General features: G+C 24.0%; 2 protein-coding genes across 5 annotated transcripts in view; both read right to left on the reverse strand.

The window, feature by feature from the left end:
* LOC129612523 (protein encore) overlaps positions 1 to 26,122 on the reverse strand; it is a 109,768-nt gene extending 83,646 nt beyond the window's left edge. For 2 of the 4 annotated variants that reach the window (XM_055526176.1, XM_055526175.1), the window contains exon 1: positions 24,945 to 26,122. The gene's annotated coding sequence lies outside the window, so the exon portion shown is untranslated. The remainder of the gene's footprint in view (positions 1 to 24,944) is intronic. The other 2 variants (XM_055526173.1, XM_055526177.1) reach the window with 2 other exon arrangements.
* LOC129612524 (general odorant-binding protein 19d-like) lies at positions 5,603 to 6,177 on the reverse strand. Its single transcript, XM_055526178.1, has one exon. The coding sequence runs from the start codon at positions 6,143 to 6,145 to the stop codon at positions 5,696 to 5,698; it is 450 nt and encodes a 149-aa protein (XP_055382153.1). The 5' UTR covers positions 6,146 to 6,177; the 3' UTR covers positions 5,603 to 5,695.
* Positions 26,123 to 26,358: the final 236 nt, after the last annotated feature.

Consider the following 26,358-nt stretch of genomic DNA (forward strand, 5'->3'; position numbering starts at 1 on the left):
ACAATTTTTTTTACATTATGTATTGAGTACATTGAGTACATTGTTACCTAAACGTATTATATACTTTCATTATTAAATCAATTATATATACACGTTATACATATTGCTTTATAAATTCCTTACGAATTTTCTTTGGAAAAATATCAAAAATATTAGACAAATAAGAGGAAAAAAAAAAGAATATAAAGGAACCAATTTGAATTTGGGATCAAAAGATAAAAATCAATTTTATTTAAATTTTTGTTTTTGCATTTCGTTCCGAGAAAAAATATTTCTATACATACTAACATACATGCGTCTATATTATTGTTTTTAATATGTATAAATAATGTTATACATAATTACATACATAATTTTATACATACATAGCAAATACATAAATATTGTAAATAAAGATATAAAAAAAAAACAATTTAAGATAAAACTCAAATAAAAACCCGTCAGTTATCCTTGACCTAATAAGAAAAAAAAAAAACAAACAGAGAATAAAAAAAATAGGTAATATAAAAATGAGAAAAAATAGGAAATGGAAGAAATATAACGTTATCTGGTTGGTAAAGTGTAAAAAAAACACAAAAAAAAAATATTTTCTTTTTTTTTTTTTTGTATTTGCAAAGGCAATGAATTTTTTTCTCTGTGTTTTTTTTATATTTTGTAACATACTTACAAAGTAGACACAATTTTTATGAAAATAAGTAATAAAAAAAAAAACAATAATATTGTATGAGCTTATAAAATATTCACATATAATCATATAAAATACATACAAACAAATTCTATACTTAAAGAATTCCAAATAAAATTTTAACATCTAAAAATACTGAAGCCTGTAAAGGTAAGAATATGTAGAGTGACAACTATTAACAAATATTAGAAATTTTTTAAAATTTCTAGGGCATTGGAAGAAAATTACCTTAAACTAATGAATGTGATCCCGAATTCCAATTGTAACAATTGCAAAAATTATTTCGGCTACTCTTGCAGAACAACTCCATTACTACAAGCAATTAATCACTCATTTATGTAAGAAATTGATTTGAAAGAATGAAATTTTATGAACAAATTAATTTGACGAACAGATGAATTTAAAAAAAAAAAACATTTCTTTTACAATTTTTCCGAAAAATTCGTAAAAAATTAATTGCTTTCTTCCGATTTCAAACGATGAATGGTATACTTTTTAATTATAAACCAAATATTAGAAGTTAAGCTTCAATATTAGAAATTTTTAAAAATTACAGGAACAACAAGAAAAATTCAATTTAAATTTAATACGAATTCAATTAAAATTTTTTCGATGTTGATCTAAATTTTTCAGCACACTCTGTATTTAAGTGTGCTTATTTTATCGAAAATGGCAAGTGGAGGTATTTGACATTTCCACACTTTTTCTTTTTATTTTATTTTTTAATTTTTTCATTGTTTGAAGACGGTTACTTTCATTTAAAGAGTTAAATGTAAAAGTATTATAAAAATGAAAGAAAAAGATGGAAAAAAAAAATTAAGAAGATTAAATAAATATTTTTTTTTTTTTCAAAAAAAAAACCAAATAATATGAAAATTCACTTTTCATTTTCTCCCCACCTTTCATACTCTCTCATCTTTTCATTCTCTTATACCTTACGGTTGAGAGAATTGAATCGTAAAAGGCACGTTTATTTGTAAAAATTTTCGTTCAACAAAAAAAATTCTTATTTAATAATCGGCTCATTTCCAGTATTATAATTAATTCTAAAATAAAGTTCTAAAACGAAGGGCTTATAATGAAAATATTAAATAATTTAAAAATAATATTTAATAATTTTCTATATGTATATGCCACAGAGATATGATATTATTAAGTGCATAATTCTCGATGTTTCGTGAGTTTCATAAGTAGAAAGAGTGAAAGAGGGTAAAAAAGAGAGTGTGTGTTTGTTGAATTGGACAAAACCTAAGCTGTATTGTAAGTACCGAAATATTAATTGAGCGTTTTCGTTCGGAGTATGATTTTATGTTTCGAACGTATATTCGAATATAAAATTTTCGACAATTGTAGTTTTCATCGATGCGGAATTCTTTCGGAATAGTAGAGGAGTTTTTTCAATTATTTACTCTTAATTTCTATTCAATATCTTACATTATTAAAAATGGATTCAAGTCTCAAATTTAGCAAATGAATTTGAAAAATTCACAAAACTAATAAAATTTATAAAGCATATGCAATTCGATACATAAAATAATCGATATTATTTTTTTTTTTTACTCTCACAATTTTTCATAGTTCGATGATTTCTTTATTCTTCAATTTAATATTCACGTACCAACAATGTGAAAATCCAATTTTAAGTATAATTTTTTTTTAATATTATCAAAAATAAATTTTGTATTCATGGAAACCAATTCAAAGTTCAAATGATGTTACGAGTAAAGACCAAAAATATAAGAAAGTATATCGATTTTTACAAAGAGAATAAGAAAAAAAAGTGCTCCAAGTTGACGCCCGTCCCTTTAGTTTTGGTAATACTTTTATTTTGTTATTCAATTATGCGAAAGCAAATACTTATGTACATATAAAAGAAGAAAATTTTCTTAAAAAAAAATAAAAGTTTATAATAAAAAATTAATAAAAATAAGAAAGAAACAAAAAAAAACCACAACATCAAATAAGAAAATTTTCTTTGAATTTCTTTTAATATTTACGATTTAAGTAAATTATAAGAAAAATAAGAAAAAAATAAATAAGGATAATAACTCTTTCAAAAAAAAAAATTGTATTTGAATGTCCTTAATAAAGTTTAGTTTTTAGATTTAAATAAAATTTATGTGCAAAATAATAAGAAAAAGAATAAGAAAAAAAAAAATTTATTTACATAAAATTTTTATTTGTTTTCTTATTTATTGTAAAAAATTCTTAAGGAATTTCTTTAAAATAAAAAAAAATCAATATTTTAAGAAAATTTGAAATTATTTGTAGTACTCGTAAGTATACAAAAATTAAATTAATAATTAAAATATTTTAAAAAAGAAAATATTAAAAAAAAAAATATTGAAAAAATTTTATTAAAATTTTCGAACATTTTGTATTTGTTCGTTCGTATTTAGAACACACACCCTCTTTGCAGTGTTGAGAAATTTTACATCTGAAAACAATTAAAAAATTGAGTACATTTTTTTTTTAATTAATTGATTAAAGAAATTAATTGCAGCTACTAAAACCAAATGATTGGATTTCAAAAATGAAGATGGAGCTAGTCATTAATAGAAAATTTTTAGCACACTTAATCAATAGTTTTCTATTTGTAAATCTGCATCTAACACTTTACCGACCGGTAGCCTATTTATCGGCTTTTTGATTCCTTACGCTCATCGACCGGTAGCCTATTTATCGGCTTTTCGATTCCTTACGCTCATCGACGGGTAGCCTATTTATCGGCTTTTCGATTGCCAGCGCTTATTGACCGGTAGCCTATTAATCGGCTTTTGGTTATCGACGGTTTTTGTCAGTTAGTTGCTCTTTTTATAACTTCTGTTATAATTTCTTGAGATTGTTACGAGAGATACCACACTATAAATAGATATTAAAAAATTTAAATACTGTTACCTTGAATTTAGTTCATGAATGAAAATACAAAATAAAGTATAAATATCAATAAAATTACATTACTTTAAAACAACAAAGGAATAAGCACAACACAATGCATAGTGAAAATTTAGCCGGTACTGGGAATAAATTCGGGTGCGACTTAGCCGGTACTTACTGTGTGGCAGCCTAAACCACAACCGGTCGATAAAGTGTTAATAAATTATATGGCCATACTAACGTACCTACAAGTAAAACAGAAATTATAGTGATTTGAAACTCCGTTTAGTTTATCTCTCTTTTCTAAATAAATTCATCACGGTATTATAAAAGACTCATTATAAAAGATAAATTTTGTTGTATTCTGAATTCAATAATTAATTTTAAGCTAGAGTGCAATTTGCAATCTAAAATTTGCAATCTAACAATTATTCTAATGTTTAAATAACGCTCATTAAAAAATTTATTTATTTTTTATTTAAAATGATGGCAGCATGTATGGTTCTTTATTAAAAGAAAAATACCAAAAACTCATGTATTTTTTTGGAAAAATATTTTGTTTTTTTTCTAACTTATTTTTTTGAAAAACTTTTATAAATTTTTAATTGAATTGGAAATTTTTAAGCGCATGTTTTTAGTTTTTTTTTGTTTATTTTCATGTTTACCAAAAAAGTACTCACAATTCGACATAATTAATATTTAAAAAATTATGTACATACACACATATACATATGTACATATTTACCCACATTTAGTTTAAAAATTTATAATTATAATTATCGAAACCAAAAACGGAAATGTTGGAAAGAAAAGAAATATTATGGCCTTTCCTTGTTTTGGTTTGGTTTTTTCTTGCAAATCTCTATTGTTTGTGGCCTAACTAAAATCAATTAGTAAAATTTAGAAAATTTACAAATAAAAATTATTTTGCAAAATTTTGAATTATAGATGCAAAAACCTTTAAATTTTCCTATTTATTATAATATTGCATTTAAGGAAATTTTTTTTATGTCGTTATTCACTTGAGTATAATTAATTGCTTTAGTCCAGCATGTGACGTATTCACAATTAATACAAAATTAACCATTAATATTCTGGAAATTTCTGTTCAAATTTAGATTCTCTCACCTAAAATGTTAAAGTTTCAAAGAAATAATAATGTATTAAAAAATTTATTTATTTACTTCAGCTGGTTTCCGATGTAGTATAAAGCTATTAGGTCTATTAGTGCAGGAGCTATTTAGCTCTAAAAAATAGCGAATGGATTTTAATAAACTCACTAACACTCTAATTTAAAAGTGTCATTTAAATGTACTATTAAAAGCAATATAATACTTTTGAAGTATAAGGCTGGTCACTTGTTATACAAATCTTTCTTTAAATTCATTTTGAAAAACCTAATCAATGTTTTGTGTTTGATTGCCTATCATTAGAGATCCGATTTTATTTAACAAACTTTATTTGATTATTTCAATTACAAGGTGATACGTTATGTAATTAAATATATTAATTGAATACTATATCGTTTAGAACACAGGGAACATAATCCATTCAGAATTGAAGGAATTCAAAGGTAAATTGACTATAAACAAGCATATTATATTAGCGTAAACACTAGTCTTTTCTTTTCTGTATAAATTAGACATTCTTTTGGTACGCACACTCTCTTGAAATTGGCATCAAATACCATATTTGTTAATAAATGGGATTCTTTTACATATGCGACGCTTATTGTAGGAGAAGAAATGGTAACTTTTACCCAATTTGACAATAATTTTTGGGATATTACATTTATACTAAAATTGTTATACATATTAATTTGTATTTGATACTGCACAACTCAATGTCAAATGTCAAAAAATTCCATTAAAAATTAAAATTTGATCAAATTCACTTTTGAAATAGAATTGTGCAACTAATAAAATTTTCATGAAGCTTTATGATTTACTTTATTCCAATAAAATTAAATTTTAAATTTTCAGAATTAAAATTAAAAATTTTATAATAATTTTCTCTTGGTTTCAATTTTCTAATATTTTATTAAATTTATTTTTTTTGTTTATTTAAATCTGCTTCATTATTTTTTCTTTATTTTTTATTAAATTGAGAATATTTGAAAAAAAAAACTTCTCTTTATTCTTCATCAAATTCCTCTATTTTCATATTTCTTTCTTTCATTTCATCCAATAAACACATTCCATATAAATGGGCTTTTTCACATAATTCAGTTTCATGAACTCTTGAATTACATGCTGTTACAATTTCACCACCTGTTTTTTCACCATCATCATATACCATTGCAAATAAATCAGTTGATACATTTAAATCCAATTGATTTTCAGAATTTAAAATACTTGATGATTTTAATAAACATAGGCGTAAACATTTTGCTGATTTTGATGGATTTCTTTCATGTGTTAATAATGCTTCAAAATCTTCATCAGTTGGTTTTGGATCACAATCTTTACTCATATCTTGTAAAAATGATTTTACTTGTTTTTTTGAAACAGCATTAATTTTTAATAACATTAATGTTAAAATTAAATACACGGTAACTGTTAATATTTTCGTAAATTTTGACATTTTCCTCTGTTAATTGTAATTATTTTGTAGAAAAAAAAAAGTAAAATTAAGTAAATTAAGAAGTTTTTACAAAAAAACTGAATTGATTTTGATTAAATTTAGTGAATTTATATAGGCTACAGATTTTTAGAATTTTAATTTTTCTTTGTTTTTTTTCTATTTTTTTTTAACAATTTATTGTTAAAGTATACAAGATTACAAAAAATATTTGAAAATATTTTTTTTTTATCATAAAATCTGTTGTTTACATTTGCCATTAACAAGTTGTAAAATATTCAATTTTATTATTGATCGTTTTAGCATATTTCTAAAATAATTTTTGAAAAAAAAAAATGTGCCTATTAGTTTCGTTCTGTTTGTTCGTCCAATTGTTTGTACATTCGTTCACAATAGTCTAATATAAAATTTGGAATTTTATAAGCAATTAAGATTTTAATTCAAAAATTATTTTTATTGAACAAAAAGTTTTGTTAAAAGTACCCCTTTTCTAACTATAGCATATTGAAGTTTTAAAAATGTCAGTTTTTGACAGTTTATTTTTATGAAAAGATAAGAAATTTTTCGAAAATTTTAACAAAATTGTAATTTTTAATAGAAATCATACATTTCTTAACTTGAATAATTTAATTAAGGTAGCAAAATTTCTCTTCTAATAACCTCTCCTAAATCTATGCAAGAAAACTTTTTGTTATCATAAAATGAATAATAATTTTAATAGAACTTAGCCGACACAGAGAGAAAACTATCCCAAATCTAAATTTTTACCGCCTTTTTCTTTTTAAGACTATACGAAAGCAATACGAATTTCTATTCGAAATTCCGAAAGAATTTTCTAAAAGCAAATTTCTCCTATGGAAAAATTCCATTATTTATATAAGAATTCCTAGTAAAACAGCTCAATACGCCAATCTTATTGATTTTATGTGGTTCTTTTTCTATCTGTGTGTTTGCTTTCATCACCGTTCTTAAAATGAATTCAAAGAGCATAAGCAGAATGAGCGTCTTCAAGTTACAAAAATGAAATGTGCTACTTTGCAAACCTTTGTTTTGATCAATATTTTATTTTATAACTTTTTATTCATATCTTTTTTTTTTTAATACTTATTATATTAAAAATTAGTTTTGTTATATAGTACAAGTATTTTTCGTTGTCCATGTAACACGCAAAATTGATGCTAGAAGACGGAAATACTATTAAGTAAATTTCCGGTTTTTATATGCCTTGTTAACGAAAACGAAATTTTATACACAAATATACGATAGATATACAAGTATGCATATAGGAATTCTATCATATATTTGGGTGGTTACGTATATATGTAAAATATTTTTTATATTATACATTTGATTTGTGTGCACTTTATAATGAAAAATACAAAATTCTAGTAGCAGACAATCAATAATGATTTAAATTTTTTTATATTTCTAAAAAAAAAAAATGAAGCAAAACTAAAAAGTGTCTTTAATATTTGGTATTTTTAGGAGCACAATTTAGTATAGTAACTCTTGCAATTAATATTTATTGTGATATTAAAACATTAAAAAATCTTGAATCAATTTATTCATTAAAATTAATCTTTTGCCTTTGTGTCTTTCAGTTTCAAATCATCGGATTAATTTAAGTGTAAATGGAACTCATTAATTGTTTAAATCGGATTTAATTGAAATATTCTACAGCTTAAGGAACAACATAACATATTGAACGTGTCAAATGTGTTGGAACGTTATGTTATTTAATTGAAACCCGAAAATTATTAAATTAAGTACAAATACAATTTCATAAATTATAAACAAGGAAGCCCGAGAAAAATTAAATATTCACTTAATTCAATTTAAAATGGTTAAGTTCCCATTAAAAGGAAATTGTATAGGGAACTGGGTAACTATAGTAATAATACCATATGGTACCAATTTCAACGATTGAAATATTAATGCAATTTCATGTAAAGACACCGTTTATTTAAGATCAGCTCGTATTGAAACTGAATATTAGCTTGTTCAGAAGCTTGAACTTGAGTATGTTCCGTGCAGGTATAAAGGTATTACAAAATACATTCGCATAATGTACGTAAATGAGTGAAACTACTTATATATATGTATTTTAAACTGAAGAAAAATTTTATTTTAGGCTGAGAGCAACTATAAAGTGACTGGAACTGGACTTTTAGCGGGACGAGGTAAAAAAAAAAACTAAAAACGCCGGCTCATGTTTTTACAAGGTGCCTCATCTATTTATAAATCAGCTAAACAGCCAAGCAAGCAGCCAAGCAAAAATAGCCACAAGAATGAAGCTTGATCGAAACTCTTTGGACCTGATTTTTTCAAGATTTTACTAACAAAATCAAAAACTTCTCATGGTTAGCATAATTGTACCAAAATAATTTAGCTTTTGTGGCCTGGAAAAACAGAAATTTGTATATCACTTGACTTTCTTAGTCATTCGTTGTGTGACCATTAAAATAAGTCTCCCTAATAACTCTATAAAACTGCATTTATCTGTTGTACACCTTGACCATCTTCCTATAACTGAAAATGCAATTCATATTATAGAAATTACACCCTTATGTAAGATGTACGTTTGAGGTACCTCTTATATAAGATGTTGTTGTAAGATGTACCTTTCTAACTACATCCATAACTTATCATAGAATTGGTTAACCATAAATTAATGTTCGTTCTAACACAACCTTCATAATTTCAGAAACTATTAAGAGATGAACTAACCTTCATAATTAATAAGTTGATTATTTAAATTACAAATTTTTTTAAAGCTCACAAAATAGGAAAATGTTTTTTGAATTAAATGAACTCAGCGAATGAATTTACATTTTGTGACAAAATACTATGAAACAATAAGAAATCCTTAATATTTAACAGTCCCCATATTATTTCCAAATTCTCTTATTGCTATTCTTATATTTGTATCTGTATTTTTCAAACTAAATTGCTTTTTTTCACATCACATAACAATTTTCAAATTAACAATCCATGAAAAATAAAAAAAAATTAAAATATTTATAATAAAAGAGTGCATAACAAAATTGTGCACCGATTTTCGTTGCGATTACACCCTTTTCCTGAATGACAAACTTAAATAAATGTAGATAGTATCAGTGCAGACAGAAAAATTCATAATATGCAAGTCGATTACCTACAACTCGAGTAGCGTTATTGATTTTCATAAAGGAAAAAAAAAAATAAAATTTCAAGTTTTTATTTCACTTATACTGCAATAAAATGGGTGATTGGGTGGGTGGATAAGGACAAATTTCAAATATAAATCACAAGCACTTAGAATAATTTTCTTTTTCTTTTTTTTAGTTTCTCTTGCCACATGACCTTGCTTATACTTAAAATTTTTGATATATTACACGATATTATACAAATATATGGACATGCGGGTGTGTATGTGTAAAAAACAAGAAAATGGTGTCACTATAAAGATTAAAAAACTTTTAATTTCTGCCAAAGCTACACAAACATAAATACGAAAGGGAAATGAATATAAACAAGAAGGGTTGTTTATGAATACAAGATACTTTGTAATTTAAAAAATCTTATTTTGCTTACACATCCTCTAACCCGATTCAAGATGATCAAAAGAAGTATAGAATGAAACATGTATGTATGTATGTTGTGAAGGGTTCTCATTTCCTTCCGATTTTCAAAATAAATGAAAGGAATTGAAAACTATTTAATTTTTGTTTTTGCTCGAACGTATGGTTGTTTGTGCTCGAATTTTTTCTTATTAAAATTGGAACCCACAAGTCTAGAAATAAATTCTATAAAGATATGAAAAATAAAAAAATTATACAGAAAGCTTCTAGCGTTTCCAATTTTTAATTAATGCAGTATATTTACTTTATACACTTTTTAAATAAAAATAAAATTATAAAGGCAGAAATGTTATGAATTTAAATGCCCTCATTATTTTAATTACATACATATTTACATGAACAATGCGGAGTTTTTAATTAGCAGAATGCTCACTTAAATTTACATTTTCCCATTATGACTTTCTAGGATGGACCAATTACTTCTTTTTGTTCTAATTTTTAGTATATGCATTACTAACCTTTAGTTTTACATGCATTTTCTTTGCTCTTTTAGCCCTATTAAATTAGAATTAAAATTTATAAATGACAATATTTGCCTTTATATAATCGTAAATGTATGCAAGTAATAATTATTTTTTAGTGTTATGCTATAATGCTATATATATGTATGTAAGTTAAAGACAGTGCTAGAAGATATCTAACACAGTGCAATAGCAAAAAGCAGAATCTGCTTTCAAAGTTACGATCAACTTCAACTGACTACACCGCTACACGTACACTACACGTCATCTTCAAATGAATTATCCGCTACACGTACAACGTAACAATTATATTCTAGAGTTGTATGTATGACAGTTAATTGACTTGCTAAGAAATATTGGAAAAACTTCTGGCAATATCTTAACTACTCGCATAACTGGGTACATAACTTACAAATTCCATGTACATAGGTAACTTTATTATTTTTTCAAATAATAAAATAATCTCTTTGAGTTTGCGTGGTAACTAACTATTCGAACATTTTGTTCGAAATGTTATACTTGAGCTCGTTGTTCTTGTTACAACGGCAACCGTTTTTGGCAGAAAGGAAACAAATTTCCGAAAGTTTGATGGTGTTCGATTTTTTACGATCGATCGAACGGTCGGAAAAACGAACATGCAATAATTATAACCCCCTAAACATAATAGTGCTTCTATTGCATAAAACTCCAATCGTATAACACTTTAAACGTATAATACTTCTCACGTATAAGGATTTAAATTTTATAAAGAAATTGTTCAGATAAAGAATCTAGTTCTGCATATGTATTCCGATAGGCGGTGTTTTCCTTTTAGATGTAAATTTAATGTCAAATTTTGATTTTTTGATTTATAGGTTATTTTTTATTTATGTATAACAGAATTTCAATTAAATATCAATTATAAATTTTAATTTGTTTAACAGTTTATCGAAATTAAAACGAATGTAATTTATGTAAGTATATGACTTTGGAATTAAAAAAACGAAAATTTTACCATCGCAAGAAAATATGAGTTGATTATGTTCGCATACTTTTTGTATCAACATTTTTTTGAAGTGTTTACATAGAAAATTAAGAATTTGTGTTAATTGTAAAATTTTATTACAAAAATAATACTTTAAGAACTAAATTGAAAAATGAAAAGACTGAAAATCTTTATTTTCTTTTTGAAATTGGCTCAGCATCAAATTAGCAGAAAAGTTCGCTGAACGTACACGAAAGAAGCAGCAAAAACAGCAAAAACTTTCGATTTTTCTTTTTTTTTAATTTCTTGTTTATTTAGTTGGGGATTATTTATGTTCCTTGAAGTTTCTGTTCATATTTTTTTCTTTAATTTTTTTTTTGTTTATGGTGGCAAATATGTGTTACTAAAAATAGTTTCTTTTTCCTTACAAAATGTTTCTTATTTCGAAATTTTTATTTTGTTCGTTTCGCGTTGCTTTTAAAACACATTGCAACCTTCACATACAGTCACAACTAAAATAAATTAAATGTGAGAAAAAAATTATTTCTAATATTTTCATTTTTTCCCACCTACCTTAGGATATGAACTTTATGGTTGCTATAGATATAGAACCTATTACCGAATTCGAGATGTTTAATATGGAAAAGTGAAAACTGAAAATAAATACTAATGAAAAAGTGAAGAACTGGTGCGTTGTATCATTTTCACCGTATTTTCCGGACTATATAAACATTTTTCAGAATATCTGTACTCAAAATTTTCTCTTATAAAATCTGGAAATTCTGAAATCCGGTCGTCATTTTGCGTTATATTAGCATCGCTTTTTTAGACAGAACTTTTGTTCAACATAATTTCGATTAAAAGTATAAAATTTTGGATGCAATGAAGCAAAAACTGCCAGGGTCGACTTAGCACAAAATTGAGATATTACAATATAGGAGGATTAAATCAAGCGGGCCTTTTAAATCTAGCAAGAAAAACGAAGTATAATAAAAACGTTCACCTTAATTGTATAAAAGTTAATTTTAGTTAGAGACTTCATCAAATTTATGCAATAATAAGTTCAAATCTTTAAACCTGCTTTACTCGGAACAAAAATTTCATACTTAGGCAACTTTTATCTTTTAATCATAAATGGAAAATCATTTTTAAAAAGTGTCTTTAATTATAAAAATTTATTTTTTGTTTACAATTCTGGCAAGAATGTTACTAAAATGTAACACGTACATATAAACAAACATAAATAATCAAAAGCAACACTTTTACAGTTTTAAAAAGTAAGCGCAAAACAGAAAAAAAAAATAAAATAATGAAAAAAAAATTTTTTTTTCTTTCATTTTTCTCCGTTCTTCTTCTAATATTTCAAAGTTTATTTAAAATATTTTATGGAAAAATAAACGGGAATTAAAAATAGTTGTATTTGACTAAAGAATTAGAAATTCAGTTATAATTTTGCAGCAATTTAGAAAAAAAAAATGTTATTCGGTAAACACAAACGCAAGTAATTCAATTTTTTCTTAAATGTATAGGAACGGGTCCTGGTAACTCAAAAATTTTAAATCAAGATATTAGATTTTCTTTTCTTTTGACAGAGGTGTACAGCGTGTATCAAATGTTTATTAAAAAATTTTGCTCAAATTCGTATGCATTTTAAAGTTCTGTTCATTTGTTTCAGAAATCCACGAAATTTTCGAGAGAACTACATACATACATAGGTGTGCAAAACATTGAAAACTTGCTCGAGAAATTTTTTTAAAAAAAATCTTGGTACAAAAGCGAGTATAGTGTTAAGTTCACCCTTACTTGATTTTTATAGATATAAAAATTTAATGGGAGTCGTAGAGTTAAATATGACTGCCCATTTAATGCGAAACCTTTATCAAGATGCACATACATATGTATGTCACTACGTTAGTTTTGTTCAGCACAATGTTTACTCATTGTGCTGATCATGTGGGGGCTGAGGATTTGAGAGTACTTTACATTTTTTGCTTCTTTTTACTAAGTTTACACATTACTTCTAATTTGCTCACTACTTCCTTAAAGGAACGAATATATAATATATTTCTAGCTAAGGGGATATTACAAAAGACCAGGCTGGCAGCACGATAATTGAGAATTGAATATTAACACTAGGGATTAATCTACGTTTTTAAGACTACACAACTGGCATCGACACCTTTTGCAAATGCTTTTTCCTATTAACAACCCCATTTACAGATATCTAACAATTAAATAATAATTAGAAATTATTCAATATTTTCATGACATTTAAAAGAATAATGAAAATTTTTAACCTTAAAATAATTATACGCAGTGAAAAAAGAAAATTTTTTTCGTTCAGGTCAAGGTAATCAAAATATTACCTAAGATTGAAATTGTCTTTTTCGCATCTTCTTATTCTTTTTATCTTCTTTCCAAATTTGAACCAACTTAAAAAAGTATTTGCAAAATTCATTCGTATAAATTATTAATTGAACATCATACATATATTATTGGCGATATTCCAAATAGTGTATACTTAGTGTAGAATATATGTAAATGTGTTCAAACAAATTTAAAAAAAAAATTCAAAAATTGATTTATTGTTTTTTAAATGCAAAATTTAAAATAGATAATCAAAATTTGTTAGCTAAAAAAGAAACTGGTAATTGTTTTAAATTTAAGTAAAATTAAAATAATTTTATTTGAATTTTAGTATTTTTGCTTGGATTTATTTCCAAGAAATTAATTCCAATTTTCACATTTTAATTAATTCCAAGAAATTTAAAAAATTGGACTTTGAACAAAATTGCATAACAGTTTGAAAACATAGGAAGAAACTTTATCTAATTTTTCGCACATCCCATGTATTAATTTTGGAGTTGCTTACATAGCTAAAAACTACAATAAAGAGAAAATTCATATTAAATTAGCCAAGTTACAAACCCTTAATTTCTTGTGTCTGTGTCAACCGATTCTATTTTACTCGTTCTGCTTTTATTTTGGGGTAGCCGAACCCTATAATTTGTTCCAAAGAATTGAATTCCATGTTGAATTTCGAATATTTCCTGTTGTAACGTATTTACATATTACCAATTTCAAATTGTTTAACCCATTGTTCAATATTAATAATATTTATCTTATAATAACGCAATATCGTAATACGTTCTCATACGACATGTATAAATTTTAATGTTTATTTAAGGCATTTATAAATTATGTTAAGACTCATACAATATAGAATATTTCACAAATATAAAATATTTTCATATTACATATAGATTCAATGTTCTTTTTATTTATAAAAATTAAATAAAAATAGAATTTCTTCAGAAAAAAAAAAAATACTTTAAAATCATTAAAAAAAATGTGATTTACCATCACCACTATGGAATTCAATAATTTCGCTACAAAAAAAAAATCATTATGCCTTGATGATTCAAAGGAATATTCAAAAGGTGGCAAAGAAAACGAAAACACTTAATAATATACACTAAGTATGTAAGTGTAGAAATAGAAAAAAAAAAAAACAAAGAAAAATTAAAAAATTTAAAAAGAAAGAGAAAGAAATAAAAAAAAAACAATATTGATCTTGAAAATTGAATGAACCTGACGTAGCAGCAAAAGCGGCAGCAACAGCAGGTACACAAATATTCTAAATTTATATGTATTGATTGTTTTATTTTCTCTCTTGTTTTTATATTTTCTATTTTGTTACATATGTACATATATACTTATATTAAATTTTGCTGTCAAAATGGTTGTCAGTATAATTTAAATTATTCTTTTATATTGTTTTCTCTTTTTAGGTGAATAACGGATATTTAACGTATTTATATCACAATTATACGACATTAATATCTACAATATGTACATACATACATTTAAATATTTGAATACGATAATTGATTATTTATTTATACAAATAACATACATATATAAGTATATTTTTGTATACTGTAACATAAAATGAATATTGTTTATATTAATTACAATTTCCCGGGCATTTTCATAATTTGGCAATATTCCTAAAAGCATCATTTAAAAAGAGAAAGAAATATAAAATAATAAAAATGAAAAGATTTGATTCGCTTTTCTTTTTTTTGATTTTATTCTGTTAATTTTATGTTTCTTTTTTTTATATTTATTTTTGTAATTTTATTTATAAAAAAAAATTTTGTTTCTTTATTTTAATTTTGATTATTTCTTTATTTTATACGAGTATATGTTATACACACATATGTATGTACAAGCCTTACATGCATAATATTGTATATAAGTATGTATATTAGTCAACTAATCATGTTTTGAATAGGTTTCCGTATTGTAAAATAGCTGACGGTGTATTTAATTAAAAGAAAAAAAAAAATTAAAATACAAAGCGTTCCGAATTGTATGAAATGGGCTTTCGAAATTTAAAGGAAAAGCAAATCATACATTTTAAAAAATTCTGAATATTTTTTGCAAAATTTTAACGATAAGCACCTATTAACGATAAGAACGAGTTGCCGTTATACTAAATACGTTAAAATTGACATAATGCATAATTCTTGAAGCAGTGATTTGGCAATACTTTAAGGAAAATCTAAAATTTTAGGTCTTTTCTCAATTATATAATTAATTTAAAATATTTGTTTTACAATTCCTAAAAAATTAATATGCATGCATTTCTGTATATATATATATATCACATATAAACGCAAATATATTATAGATTTTGGAAAACCAAAAAAAATTTATTATACAAATTTTAACAAAAACTTTTTCTTTTTTTTTAAATTTACATAAAAATACACATATAGATAATATATACATACATGCCCATATACTCATATACTTACATAAATCGTATAAAACTGTATATATTTAACATATATAATGTACATATATTCTTAATTAAACATATGTATGTATATAAAATTTAAAATGTATGTAGATAATGACTGTGTACAAATAACAAAATTTTATAAAATATTTAAGTTATATACATACATTTATGCATATATACACATACATATATATGTATATATATATATACATATATGTTTTATATATGTATGTAAACAATTTTAAATTTCTTTTCAATGCAAATATAAAAAATTTTTAGTATAAAACAAATAAAATATATGTATAAAACAAAGAGTCAGCAAAAATGTGCAAAATGTAAATGTATATACATATATGTATACTATATATAACAGAACAGAAAAAAAAATTCAAATACGTTGTACACCACCCCCATACCAAAAACAAATTTTATTACCTAAATATACAAAATATAAATTTTTAATGTATATACCTACTAGGATGTATTTCTAAGCCATATACATATGTATACATAATATACTTTTATAAATATTTTATAAATAAGTATATAATGGGTATAAAATTAGTTAAATGACATATCATAATTGCTATTATACACATTATGTACATATATAATGTACATACGTACGTATAATATTATATGGGTATAATTATATAAATTAATGTGAATAATATTAAATATATATAAAATTTGTGTAAAAATAATATTTAATATAAAAACATTTAAATTTCAACCAAAAAAAAAAAACAATAAAAACTTTTTATTTCATAAAACAACAATATAAAAAAAAATTAAACAAAAAATTTATTTTGTAACCTATAAACAACATGATTTACAAATTTCAACACCTTATCCCTAAATGACACTGGTAAGTACAAAAAGAGAGATTAATATTTTTTCACACTTATCAAGTTATGAACTGAATTTCATACTCAATAATTTCTTAGTTCTTATTTGGGGTACACTTTTGGAAATTATAGGTTTTAAGGAAACCGAGTGGAGTAGGAGAACCACTCCAACCACAGCAGCCATTCTTGACTTATTGTAGCCTCTTTACGCTCCCACCTATAATATCCCGGTACCACTTAGTACACTTAGTATTTTTCGAATTTAACAAAAATTTTTCTTTATTTAAATAATTTTTTGAGAAATTCGGAAAATTATCAATTCTTTTTAGAGAATTTGATGTTTTGCAAATAAAATCGAAAAATTAAAGAAAGACAAAAAGTACAAAATGAGGAAAAATAGAAAATTTATTGAACTTAAAAACTATTAAGTTTGTTATGTTCTTGAAATTAGCGTCTTTAGAAAAATTACCCTAATATACGAAAACTACACCGAATATGACAAATATTTTCGACATCTCAAATTGAATTTGTGTTAAAATTTCGAATGGATTTTGATGTGAAAACGACAATACTAATGAAAAAGAATCAAACGAAATTTAGGTTAAGGTGTACATTACTAGAAAAAAATATGAAATAAAAGGGTAAGTATGGTTTTATTATTGTTATTGCAATAAGCCGTAACAAAATTTTTACATAAATATTAAAAATACAAAATAAATATAAACTTATTAAAAGTGTAGATAATCTAAAAAACAAAAATTGGATACTAGACAAATCAAAAAACAAAGAAAAATAAATATTTTTCATAAAGATTTTCTACCTCTCTTTGGTAACCCTTTCAATATTATTTAGGGTATCATAAAATTTAATTCGGTAATATTCTAAAATGGCATTTTTTTTTCTTGTTTTCTTTTTTCTGTTATTATTTTGGAATTCCTATCATTTTATAATATACATATGTGTGTATGCAAAATGTTATATTTTAGATTTTCTTTATACTGTTGTACGATATACAAATATTTTATACTCTAGTGGACAAAAAATGAAATGATTTAATCAAAAAAAAAAAAAAATTGAGATGAACAATTTTTATGTAATACCAAATCTTGTATAACACTTAAATACTTAAAATCATGTACCTATTTACTTACACCATATGTACTTTTTTATATTTACTGGTATTCTGTATGTGTTACGTAAATACGCATATACATATTTCCACATGAACATTTGTATATCTATATGTAAATATATAATGTTGACCTACATTTTATTGATTTTCATCCCTCATTTTATGAAATAAAAGAAAAACAAAAATGTGGGTACACACACTTTTAGATACACTTTAATTTCTCTATAACATAAAAAAATCTGTATGTACCAATAGAAAATCCTATGTATATACACACGTATTTATATATAAATAAATACAAAAGTTGTATTAAATTTTTTTCTAGCATATACTTATATACTGTATATAAATAAATTTATATATACATATATACAAACAAGTATAACTAATTTAACTTAAAAAAAAAAACAAATATAAAAACAAAATGGAACCAAATAGAAAAACTGCGATATCCGTCCTTCCGTTTTATAAAAATAAAAATATAAATATAAAAACTAAAATAAATTTAAAAAAAAAAAACACTTTTCTTTTGCCGAATCTTCTATTTCACTTCCACTTACTATTTTTTCTCATTTCACTTCCCAATTATTTCCTACCTTATTTACTCATCTCTCTTGATTTTTTCTATGCCTTTTATAACTAGAGGTATAAAATTATTTTATACATGTACATATGTATATGTATATATATTTATTTACATACCCGTGTTACTTAGCATTAACAAATAAATTCCAATTTTTTTTTTCTTTTTTCTAAAACAATTCAATTTTACATAAATACAAAATTCTCATTTACATTATTATAACAACACATAATTAAAATATAATATTCACTAATGTATTATACAAATGAACATACATACATGCATATAAATATTTAATACTTAGAGTACTTAGTACTGTTATAAAGTGCACTACATCTAGGTGCACCCATATGTTCTTGTATAAATAAACATACGAGTAGTGTAAATATACACGCATATCTATGTACATAATAAGTAAGTACTTGCTAATATAAAATGTTCTATACTACGTAATTATTGCCATTGTTTATTATTATTTTTATTTTGTGTGAAAATATTTAAAAATTTTAGTTTTGACATTTAAAAAGAAAAAAAAAAATCGTTTCTAAATTAACCCTTAGCTGCGGGGTGCTCTTTGTGTTTTTTCATTTTCCCCAATGTCTATTGATCCATATTTTATTTTACTAGATTATTTTTTTAGATTATTTTTTTTGGCACTGGTAAGTAATACAATTTTATTAGAAGTTGTAACTAAGGATATATATCGAGATTATTTAAGTTAAAAAAATGGAAATAATTAATTGCTTTTTATGTAAGGTACCGTTTGTATATATGTATATTGGAAGAATCTGAGATAATATTTATAATCTGAGATAATGACTTTCTACATATCTTAACTTTTTGAAAATATCTTATAGATCTTAAACTATACGTCAAAATTAATTCAAACTTTTTACAAAATATCATCATTTTAGGTTTGAAAAATGTGACAATTAATCTGAGAGACAATACCTAGCATGTACCTAACATACACTTGTTTGCTGCCAAACAAAGTATGAAACAGTATGCGCATTTACAACTTTTATCTGACATATTGTGGTATATATAAAGGTTTTTCTTTGTATGGTAATGCTTTCTAAACTAATATGAATGTGAATAAATCATTCCCTAATTACTTAACCGAATCTAAAATATTGATGTCTCAGAGACGTATCTAATATTAACACAAGAGTTTTTACATCAACAATGAAGGGTTAATTTTTTTCTCTCTTCTTTAGTGTTAAATTAAAATTTAATTCTCTTTTCTTAAATATGTTGCAATTACTTTTGCTTTTATTTCTTCGATTCTCTTTATGGAAAACGTCTAAATTTTCTCCTTATCCCTTTTTTAAGCTGTTCTCTCTTCATAATTCCCTGAATATTTTTCCGATTTATTTGAATAACTAAATTTTAACCTAAAAATTTATTTGAAATACTTTTTATGTTGTAAAGCATTCATTTATTTCAATGATATCAAAAATTTAAGAAAAAATTATGATAAGTAATAAATAAGGGCCGGTGAATGATTCCAGAAATTAATTGAATCCCGATTGGATTCAACTCCGAATTTTTCCTGATATTTAAATAAAGTATGTATACAATATTAAATCACTTTAATAGTATGGCCATGTTATTAAATTTATGGCCCTTATTATGATCGGCGAAGCGAATGAAATTTTTGGCGAATATGAATATTTGTTATTATGATAAGCGAATTCGCCTAAATTTTTAGCAAATGAGCTGTCAAATCTGTCGAATGAAAATTCTGTGTGACAAGCTTGGCGAATGAAACCAAAAATGAGTGTTTTTTTTTATTGAATATTATAGGATTTTTAGTGATATAATGGAAAAATCTAAAATATCTGTAAAGTTAGTTAATAAAATTCTACAAGTTATTGTAAAAAATATTGATTGTTTAATACTTATTAATTTAAGCGTGAAAAAAACGAACCAAAAACAATTCGAGCATTTAAATAAATTAATGGAAAACAACCCCGTAATTGCTAAAGGGATAGGAAAAATTAATTGTTTTTACAAAAACAAAAACAATGTACGGTGTGGTAACCTAATTATTTTCGGTAGGTTTCCTGATGTCTTGCGGTAGCAATATTTTGGATCTGGCGAATGAAAGCATTCGCCGATTATAATTTAGAATATCATTCGATTCGCCTAGTCCATTCGACTCGCCTAGCCATTCGCTTCGCCCATCATAATAATGGTATATAAAATTTATTCTAGACATTGTGGTTTTAAATATTACAAATAACAACATTTATCTAATTTAATTTTACAATATAATTTAATACATTTATATATTTAAATTTATGTTCATTAGAATGTTTACAATACATTTCAATTAACTTTGGTGTATTATGGAGGTGGGATTTCCATTTAGTTTCAATTAAGTACATGTACATGTGTTGCGTGAATTTGAAATAAGTGTTTTGCATTAAATAGCATAATACTAAACAATATGGAAATAGAGAATAGAAGTGCCCTTAAACAATAGAAAAAGTGATAATTTTTATTAATTTGAGTAAACAATAAAAATTTTTTTTTTGTTATTTTTATATGCAATTTTCAGTTCTAATTTCTGCCAATAAAATAATCGTTAATCAAATAAAAATGTCAGCATAGATAAAAATTTTATATGTATGTACGTAAAAAAAAATTCTGGTATGTACCACCATTTACATTTGTATATAAGTATGTATACTGTTGGTCATACGACCCTAAATGTACCAAATTGCATACTTATATAAAAAATTTCAGATTCTTTATGTAGAAAAAAAAAATGAATTTAGGGCACACATTCTCTTTATTTTTCGTTTTTGTTTTTTTTTATATGTTACGGTAAGTAACTTATGTATTTTGCGTACATGAGAGTATGTACACATAAAGTATTTATTTGAAAATGTTTGGCACAATTTCATTTTTTTTAAGAAGAGTTTATATAAGAGTCTATGTATCTATGCGTTTAAATATATTATTTACTTACTTATTATGTATTGAAAATTATTATGTATTTGCCGTGGTTCACAAAAATTCTTGTAGCATACTTCACAGATTTTTTTCATTAATACTTATAAAAAACATTAATTTTATGAAAATTATTTAAAATGAAATTTTATATTAAAAGTAAGAATAATAACACTGTTATTAAAAATGTTTACTTGCAGAAATTGCAGACATGATTAATGGCCACGCTCATGATTAGTTTTCGCCGTCGAGCTACTAAAATCAGTTTAATTTATTCTAGAACAGAAAATTCTTATCGAAATTCAGTTTGTTTTTAATAATTGACAAATTTTAATTTGATTAAATTCAGGTGAACTCGGAAATTCCGTTATAAATCACACCGTGAACTCTGTAGAATAAGAATGATATTGAATTCTTATCAAATTTCAATATTAGCTTTTCTCTATTAAATATACTCAGTAACAAAAATGTTACACCGTTTCCTCTATGTTAGGTCTTTAGTGATTTGTTAAGTGATTTATTTTCTTGTGTATCCAGCTTTTGCACAATGTCAATTAAATTGTTTAACTCTTTTCAGTTTACCTTTAACTTTAAATACGCAGTTGAATTTATAATTAGCATGTTGTTTTTTAGTTTGGCAGCTACATAACTAAATTGAATATCAGAAATATAAATAAATTGCTTGGTTCTACCGAGACTCTGCCTATAAAACAGTACGATATTGCTAATTTAATTGTCAAAATACACGAGTCGCTCAAAACATCTAATCAAACATGCATATTTTATAATAGCGACAGCGTAAACACAGTAAACCACCACTCTTTACTACTTAATTTCTAATTTTGATAGAATTTTTCATTTTATTTTTTATTTAAAAACCAGAATTTGTCTACCAGGTCTACCAAATATTTTCATTTTCCATAATTTTTGTAAAATTTCTTTCAAAATATTTTTTTTTGTCTCATTTTTTTTTTCCAAATATATTTCATGTTCTAAATATTTTTCGCTCCCTAAAACATTTGTTTTTCATTATTCTATTTTTTTTTTTATGTTGAATTCAACTGTTTTTCATTATTTTCTAACTTAATATTCAGGCGCATAGCAAAACAACAAAAAACACAAAATAGAGAGAATTGTGAACTTTTCAATCGAAAAAAAAGGAAACATCCTTAATATCTTAAAGTTTATCTTCTTAATCAACGAATTTTTAAAAAATTTTAAAAATCGTAACAGATAAAATTTATTAAGAATAGTCGAGAAGAAGCCGGCTTCCTCCAACCCTTATTGTACGCGATGAAGAAAAATACAAGAGAAGAAAACAACAATGTTTTTTTTTTTTGTTATAAAATTTAATCCTTATTTTGTCTGTTCAAGAAAATTCAGAAAGAAAAAACTCTGGACGATTATTATTTTATTCAAGAAATTCATAAAATTAAAGGAAAACTACAAACTAAATACGAGAAAAAAAAAGGTTAATTTTGAGTAATGGTTTGCAATATTTATAACATGGTTATTTTAAAGTGCGATAACAATGGGTAGAATTAAAAAAAAAAAAGAGAATCATAAAGAATAAAAAACCGGTAAATGTAAGAGAAAAAAAAAACATTACTTAGCTTTTTTTTGTGTGTTTCTGAATTTTTAAAACTCGTTTTAATTCTCTTTTTTATATCCGAAAATTGTACGGACTTTAGAAGTGAAGATCTTTTTATATTTTTATCTTACCTATACCAACTTTGTTTTTGTTTTTTTAATTGATTTTGCTATTCAAATCATGAATTGAATAAGTGAATTAAATAGTAAGTGCTTATAGGTTTGATTCTACTTAGCAAACAAACTTAAACTCATGAAATTTTATATCCAATTTAGATAAACCTACAATTTAATTGAAGAATATGGAGGAATAGCAAGAGAAAACACAATTTTATCAAATTATTAAGTATACCTAATGAAATATTCAATATTTTTTCCTCACAAAAATAATATTTTTCAACTACGCATCTCTTAATCAAAATTTTAATATTAGACTAGAATTTGGAAATGCCAAAGCATTAACCTACAAACTAATTTTCCTTTATGCTTTATTAACGTTTCTTGTAGGTTCAAAGAACATAAACTGTCAGAAGAATGAGTCTATAAATAGGGAGGTACACCTAATCACTAAATTCCAATTAAAATAATAAGTAATTTTTCTTGTATCTACATCAACCTACATACATACTTGAATTTAGGAGGCTCTTTTACAATTATTTCCGAATTTTAATGTTAAAAGTAGTAGGTAACTACCTACATAACTAAGTGGGTTATAAATTTCGAGTAATTACTTGTGAATTATAACATTTAAATTAAATATTGTGCAATAATATTTAAGTTGGTAAGTAGATTTACTCTTATTATTGACATTGACACTAAATATAGCATAAGCGGGAAGGTACACTCAATTTACAATTTCTGTTTTGAAAGAATAAAATTGTAAAATATTTAAAACCCAAATAAATAATAAGACCAGTCTTTACTCTCTTAAATAATAAGCAATACAAAATTAGGGAAGTATAATAAATACTATGTACACATATGGACAGATCTAAGTTGTAGACCCCTTTTGAATGGATCAAACTATTACCAACTTAATTATTTCATTAAATTAAATTTAATTTATATTTCAATTCTTCTAAATTTTCAATTTAAATAAGTTGGTATTCATTATCTTACTTTGTAATTTAATAAAATTTTTATTATTTAATAATTTAATATCACGACAACAGATTTTGATATTATAAATCTGAATAGAATTGAAATTATTATAGGTAGCCCACCTTATCAAAAAAAAAAACCTAATTATTTTATATCTACTATTTTGTCTTATCTTCTTTTCCGGAAATATCAATATTTTACTACTTAACGTACTAAAATTATCATCAAATTATCACCAGATTGATATTTCTGCCTTATGTACACTACTTTTCTTGGCCATATCTCTATTTTCTATTAAATATAAGTACCTACATACAGCAGTTTTTCTAGTTCAATATTAAAATTCAAATAAATTTGAATGTAAAATTATAATTTACGTTAATAATTAATGCATTATTTTTGCATATTAATCAATTAATTATTCATTTCTTTGTTGTATCGTATGCATATGTTTTGTATATAAGGCTAGGTAATATGCACAATAATTGCAATAACTAAAAGCATTTTCGAATTGACAGAGAAAATGTAAATTACAAGCAAACAAAATTAGGTTGCCTATTTTCTTGTCAACTTTTCGTGATATTATTAAATTTATTATGGCAGCTATAATTTTCATATTCCAGTAATGATATACAGGAGCAATAGCAGTAGAACTCAACAAAATTCCTCAGAAAAATTTTTCATTTTCTAAAATTAAAAATTAAATACAATTTTTTAAAAGATTTCTATACTTACATGTTTATTCTCTGTGACTGATCTTTGTCCTTATTTATCTCTTCTTCTTCTTGTTTTATATTTTTTTTTTATCCCTTAAGGATTTTATAATTAACAGACATTTTTATTTTCTATTTTGAAAATGTCTTGTTTTTATTTGGTTGGTTGTTGTGTGTTCTTTTCAAACAAAAAAAAAAAAGTTCTTTTACAGAAAATTAATTTGAAAAATCGCATTTAAAAATTTTTTAACAATGAGATTTTTTTTTTGTTTTTTAATAGGTGTATGTTTTCTTATAAATTTTATAAATAATTTAAATTGTATCATAACTATTTTTATTATTTTTTTTATTTTTTCTATTAAAAATTTCTAATGATTTTTTTTTTTGTTTTAGTTGTTTCTTAATCGCGTATACTAAAAAAACCAAAGAACTTTTTGTTTTCAGTAGGTAGCAAAAGTAAATTTATTTTTAATTTTTTTAATGTGTGTTGTTTTTTGTTACACTTTTCATTTCAATAAAAAATAAATTTCTCATTTTTCCATTGAAAATTTTTTAATAAACAAAAAAAAATATGATTTTGATTTCATTTTTTTTTTAATATGGATGCGTGGTTTTTGTTTTTTTTTTTTTGGCAAATTTTTTACATCACAATTTTTTCCCTTAAAATTCTTTGTAAATTTTTTTAATATGGCTTTTTAGAATTCTATTTAACCAAACAATTATTATTTCGTCTGTCATTTTTATTTAAAATGAAAAAACAACTTGAAAAAATGAAACAAATTTCAATTCTTTGCTGACTTTAGTCTCAAAAAATTAAATTTTCGTAAATTTTTTTCATTATTATTTTAAGTATAAAAATACGCCATTTACGGGATAGGTAAAAAAAAAATTATTTTCGCGAATCCTTTCCTCTTCTTTTTTTTTGTTTTTGTTATTTTGAGAATTGAACACTAACGAAGAAACAGAAAGCACACAAAAAAAAAAAAGAAAAAAAACGATAAAACTTTTACAAAAAAGAAAAAAAAACCGAGAAAATTATCCTATTGTTGTGTAGAATAAAAACATTTTTTTCCTTCTTCTTTTAATAAAATCTCAATTTTTCAATTCTTTAAATTTACTTTTTAAATGTTTTTAATATTTTATATTTAAATATCAACCATTATTAATTATTATTCTGTTTTTTTTCTCTCTTTTTTTTTTAAAAAAAAAAGCTATTTTTGTAAATTTATTTTTAATCGCAATTTGCAAAATTCGCAAAAAAAAACTTCCCGTCCAAAAAAATCAATTTTTCAAAGACAATTTGACATTTCCTATTATAATCTATGACATTTTGTTATATTTGACATTTTCAGAACAGAAATTTTTATTCTTTATTAATGGTTTACTGGGTAAAATAGAATTTATATGAAAAGGTTTAAAAATGATAATAACATTTT

The sequence above is a fragment of the Condylostylus longicornis genome, unplaced genomic scaffold (genome assembly GCF_029603195.1).
Source record: "Condylostylus longicornis isolate FDR11 unplaced genomic scaffold, ASM2960319v2 ptg000074l, whole genome shotgun sequence".
NCBI lineage: Eukaryota > Metazoa > Arthropoda > Insecta > Diptera > Dolichopodidae > Condylostylus > Condylostylus longicornis.